Source organism: Mya arenaria, chromosome 4, assembly GCF_026914265.1.
Source record: "Mya arenaria isolate MELC-2E11 chromosome 4, ASM2691426v1".
Taxonomy (NCBI): domain Eukaryota; kingdom Metazoa; phylum Mollusca; class Bivalvia; order Myida; family Myidae; genus Mya; species Mya arenaria.
Genome location: NC_069125.1, coordinates 12213026 through 12219129, shown reverse-complemented (window position 1 = coordinate 12219129; position 6104 = coordinate 12213026). Strand labels below are relative to the sequence as shown.

The following is a 6104-nucleotide window of genomic DNA, read 5'->3' as shown; positions in this document are numbered from 1 at the left end:
CACTTTGAACCTTTGGATAACCTGTTAATTATCAAGTGTACAAAATTAAATAAACCATAAAAGGATAAGATCAGGTGAGCGGTCATTACTTGCAGGCGGTGCTCTTGTTAAAAAATATTTTCACCTGTATAATAACTTTCACATGCTCATTCTAAAGTGAAGTTTTTTATTCATGTTTTCACATTCTGTATTGTTGTGGATGTTTTAACATTTATGTTTTCTATTTCATTATATTCCATGCCAAACATAAATAGTTTATTATTTACCTTAAGGATAATAAAATAAAATGAACACATGTGTAGGTGTGCTACAGACGGGATACTTTAATCAAAGATACACTCACATAACTTCCAGTATATTATTACTACTGGCTTCACAGTTCTTATACATATTTCATAATGAAAAACACGCTGCTAAAAGCAGTCCTAAAGTGTCCGGAACCACTGCTGCACCCACTCTCAGACTCAACAATTCTCGCATTGCCATGGTAACAGAAAATACCAATCTGAAAATATAAATATATTTTAAACAAGGTTCAAAATAATGTTTAACATATATTATTATATGTATCTAAATACATTCATAGATAATGAAAATTTGACAATTTTGCAATGTTTTCTTTATCCCGTCTGAGCGTCGAATGACCAATTCAGCTCAGTAAATGCACGAGGAAAACTCCTGATTTACGCACGAGTAACCAGACCTATACCTAATAGTACTTTAATAATCCTATACCGCAATAATAATAAATACATTTGTTTTCTATTTCATTATATTCCATGCCAAACATAAATAATTTATTATTTACCTTAAGGATAATAAAATAAAATGAACACATGTGTAGGTGTGCTACAGACGGGATACTTTAATCGAAAGAAAAAGAACGGGGAATCTTTTACTATATGTTTTTTTAAAACAAAACAAAACAAATTATACATTTGCTCCAGTTAAACTAAAGATCTACAGATCATCGCAAGTGACTAAGAAAAAGAATTCTTTTTACATAAACATACGAATACTTCGTATAACATTATTCGTTTTACAATACACTAAATACCATTCTCGTCATATTTGTAAACAAACCATCCTTAACATGACTTCAAAATAAATGAAATAATTTCAATACTTGTCAAATACAAAGAAAAAATGAATAATCTAAATTCCTAGATTTTTCGATACACTCATTTTGACTTGTACCGAATCTCTAACATGTCTGTCCTTAGCACTGTCGGACTTCCAACGTCCATGCTTTTTAAGCAATCTCTCTGATACACCATTTGCAATCGCTGCTGTGGCCCCACCCGAACGAAACGAATGTAAACCATATTGTTTACTATCAGTACCGACAGCTTTTAGATTTTTTATCAAAATTTCCCTGGCTCTATTGTAAGAAATAGGTTTTTTCGGGCAAAGAATATGCTTATTCAATTTACGAGAATATCTGATATTACAAAAAATGTATTCACATGATTTATCATTAATTTCAGCTTCAAACAGAAATTTCTCAAGGAAAGAAACTGGACAAGAACATTTTCCTGTTCTAGAAATGATCACCTTTTCGCCAGCTTTGCACTGATCTGTTTTACTAGAAGAAATAAAAATTTCTGCACAATCATAAAAAATCTTAAGATCAGACCTTTTAATATGTGAAAGCTCACTAAATCTCAAAAAACCTGCAAAACTTACTAAACACATGCAAATGAATCTTAAATCCAAGATATTGGTTGTATTTCCGAAATGAGCAATAAGTTTAAGCAAATCTTCTTTAGAAATTTCAAATTTTTGCTGAGTCGGCCTGCCAGAATCTCGCAACAGACCATTTTTTGGTAAAACTTACTAGATTTGTATTACAAGGGTCAGAAAACCCTGAAACTTTATGAGCCCACGAAATACTATAAGTAATGACGTTCACTTTTGACGCTGACGGTGAAGAATCTTTCATGGATGAAAGAAAAAGTGCAACATGATAATCGGAAGCTGGAAGCGGTTTAAATTCATATTTTTTGCACCACTGGCAAAACGATTTAAAATAACAATTGTATTGTTTGTAAGTGTTATCTGATTTTGACAGTTTCACCAGCGTTTGTAAATTATCATGTTGTTTTTTTGAGATCATCGGGCAGACATTCTTTGTGAAAATTCCTCCAATGTCCAACCTTGAATGCATCTGTCAAATGTATAATATAATAACATAATAACACCTTTTTGTGTATAATTATTAACTTTTCCTTTCACATACGCATATACCATTCAAAACATATTTCTTATAATCTTCGTGTACAGTACACGACTTCATTTGTACCAGGTACAAATGGGCACTCCGGCTCGACAGGCCGAGTAAACGAAATTAATGCCGATAACGTAGGGGAAACAACCCACACACACTCGTATCATGTATTTTCACAATTATCTTGCTTATACTTTTCATCGTCCTTTATGCCAAAATAGATATTAAGATCATGATCTTTATAAACGGTGCTTTTTAAACATCAAGGTAAATATACAGAAAACGCTGTTTTACAATTAGCAAATACAAATTTAAAATATTTTCGCTTCCTTCATGAGCATTAAACGCTTATAATATTAAACATAACCAGTGTAAACAACTCCAACTCAGTGCTGAGTCATGTATAGTCATAACTATCTTTGATATACTTATCCTCGAAAAGTTATACATTTCCTCTCCATAATTCATAATCGTGTGCATCACACAAGCTAAACAAAACACAACTAAGCACAATTTACTTCTTACTTCTGCAGTCTCGTATACATTAAAATACTGGCAATTAAAGACGAATAGCTAGAACTTTGCTAGAGAAACGTCTAGAACTAAATACGCTTTCACTCCTGCTATCAAATATTGATTGCCATTTATCAAACTCCAAAACCTCCAATACAAAATCTCTCTTCTGGCAGTTTGCTTCAAACAAAGTTGGCCAAAATGCTGCGCTAGGCCATTTAGGAACAACTAAAGTTCCATGTGCAGAACAAGCAATTAAATGAAATACAGCTCTATTTACTAGATAAATAGGCGGGACTAACCAATTGTTTTCACTGGCCCAATTCTGTGTGAATGCATCGACTGCCTCAGTTTCAATATCATGAAACTTAGAATTGAATCTATGTATTTTCCTATTACTATAATTAGCAAATCTGTCTACTGTAAACGGTCCCCATATCCTATTCATATACCCGAAAAACTGAGGTGTAACCTCCCATTCATCAGTATTCCTATATTTACTGATATCATCAGCAATCTGGTTCAAATCCCTAGGGACCCATTGAATGTCAAGATCAATCCTGTTTTGTAAACAAAGTCTAAACACTCACAGCCAATTCCTGTAACTCTAAAATGGGGCTGCCAACCTTGATAACATGAACACAAACTTGAGAATCTGAGAACCATTTTACCTTATGATTTGCTAAAGAATGTCCATACGCTCTCAGTGCCAAAAATACAGCCTTCATTTCTCGGAAAGTTGAACTTTTATCCTTGTCATCTTCTGACCACATGTCGTGAAATACAAAACCTGGCATATTGACAATATGCGCTCCACATGCGAAACTACTAGCAACAGAATACTCTTCTAGCGTATCTACAGCAGTGCATTTACCCAATTTTCTGTAATTTGAATTGTCTACATGTTCGAGCCAGAATCTAATCTCAGAAATACACGGACAGTCTATTTCTAAACTGAATGGGAAATCCCAACTAGTCCTTGAACAAATTTGAATGTACATAAATCTAGTCATAAGCCGTGCAATATTGCCAATAACCGGCATCATAGAAATTACTTTCCCGGTGCACTTCGCTAAACTCCTAGCAGAAACAATATGAAGAGAATTTAAAAATTCCAAAAGCAACATTTTAAAATCTTCAATTCTACGTGCTGGAATGCTAATAGAGTAGTCAATGCTATTCCACAACAAGCCAATCCACTCTAGATTTTGAACCGGTAACCAGACTGACTTTTCATCATTTATAATAAGCCCTGCCCGATTGAGGCTATCTTTCACAAATATTGCATCGCGTGTAGCTAAATCACAACTCTTGTTGGTCCCCCACCCATCATCAAGAAACATAACAATTTTGATACCGTTGAATCTCCAGAACTTAACCATTTCGCGCAATGCCTTACTGAATATAAAAGGAGCGCTCGACAAACCGAAAGCAACCACAGAGTAGCAGTAGTATTTTCCTTCTAAACTGAAACCCAGAAATGTTTTATGTTCTGGGAATATATCGATATGATAATAACCTTTAGACAAATCAAATTTGTAACAATACGAGTCTTTTTCAAAATATTCGACTCCTACTTTCCAATCTTCGAATGTCATCTTTTCCTTCCAAATATATTTATTTACTATTCTGAGATCTAAAATAAGTCGTTTCTTACCCGATTTGTTTACAGAAACACTTAAAGGACTGACTACATGAGGTGGAAAATCTGTTTGTTCTATAAAACCGTTTTTCAACATGTCATCAATAGATTCTTTAACAAATTCAATATTTGAAAGAGCTGACTGATTATTTTTTGAAAACGTTCTTTCCGGCATTGAAATGAAAGGAATTTTATAGCCGTTTTCAATAACATCTATCATATCAGGGTTTGTGCCAATAGTCTTCCAATAGTGTACATTGTTTTTAAGGCTGCCTTTAACCAAAGATGTTTTGATGGGAGAATCAGATTCAAACTCAAAACAATGATATTGATTACAAATATTGAATAAATACTCATCATTTAGTGGCTGAGTTTGCTCCTGTGGACTTGACTTTACGGTTGGCTCACTGGTTAAATCTGGATAGCCACTCGCACTCGCGCCGGAAGTGACCCCGTTTTCCACGTGCGAAGCAGATACTTTATCTGGCGTTCTAGAATAAGGTTGCTGGGGTTGATACTGGTCCTGATAGGGACTGTAGGTCCGAAAAAGATACCACATGCCCGTAGCCATGGGCCGTGAGGCCCCGCACCGGAAGAACGTCCCGGGTATCCAAAGGTTGCCGCTGGTGCTGGCCTCCGCCCCATACGATCAGGGGAAAAAGAAAGAAAATCAGCATTTGTAGGATTACCCTTTTTAAGTTTTCTGACAGCCTTGGCTTCAGCCCTTTTGATTTTACGCTCGTCATCGCTATCAGAGCCCAATGCTGGGGTTTCATATTCTTTGACTGTGGCCCAGCCCCCAGGGGAATTGTCTGCCAAACGAATAAGTTTGTTTCTATGTTTAATTTTCCTTAGCGCTTTTTTAGCTTTTTCTTTATTTGAATCAAGGCTGTCAGAATCCACGATAAAGTGTAACATGTTTGAAATGTCAGTATTGACGTGAAACTGAATTTTGCAGGAGGTATTCTTGAAATAAGGAATGTTATCTTTCTCCTTTTGTTTGCAACTTGTACTCGTTAGCTCTTGTTTTAATGTTGAAAGTTTCGTGTCAAAATAAGATCTGAATAAATCAAAAGCTCCAAACAAATCTCCTTCTCTATCCCCCGAGGGCCCGGGCCTACCTTTATCTCCGCTGTAACTTGCTCCAGGGTCTCTATCATTCAAGGTCTCCGAGTCCCTGCCACGAGATGTGCAAACCGGCTCCTTGCCACGTTGTACTTCCGGTCTCCTGCTACGGTCTTCCGGCTGGATAGACTGGCCCAAGGAAATAGACGAAAGCTGCCTATGGCTAAACTCAAGCTGATCTTGGTCATTTATTCCCGCAGAGTCAAATGACATCTTCCCGAAGTGAATACCAAAGATTAAGAAAAAACTCGAGATTTGACAATTTTGCAATGTTTTCTCTATCCCGTCTGAGCGTCGAATGACCAATTCAGTTCAGTAAATGCACGAGGAAAACTCCTGATTTACGCACGAGTAACCAGACCTATACCTAATAGTACTTTAATAATCCTATACCGCAATAATAATAAATACATTTAAACATCTATGTATATAGCCTGTAAAAAGTTAAGTGTTTCAAAATCCATACATTTATAGTGCATATTTCACAGACTTACCTGCTAGTTCATACTTCATGTTGATATTTTCCTAATATTGACAATAGGGCTTGCTTAAATCACTTCACCCTTTGTAAAAGTTATTATAGAATGATTGATAATA

The 6104-nt window shown here is 35.6% G+C and overlaps 1 protein-coding gene across 2 annotated transcripts; it reads right to left on the bottom strand.

Annotated features, from left to right (window-relative positions):
• Positions 1–322: 322 nt before the first annotated feature.
• Positions 323–5904, bottom strand: LOC128229889 (uncharacterized). 2 transcript variants are annotated; one of them, XM_052941786.1, is made up of 2 exons: positions 2753–5904; positions 323–505 (listed from the first exon to the last, which is right to left on the bottom strand). In XM_052941786.1, the coding sequence occupies exon 1, from the start codon at positions 5718–5720 to the stop codon at positions 4794–4796; it is 927 nt and encodes a 308-aa protein (XP_052797746.1). In that variant the 5' UTR covers positions 5721–5904; the 3' UTR covers positions 323–505; positions 2753–4793. The 2 variants fall into 2 exon arrangements, with proteins under 2 accessions (XP_052797746.1, XP_052797745.1); XM_052941785.1 differs by having other exon boundaries at positions 3412–5904.
• Positions 5905–6104: the final 200 nt, after the last annotated feature.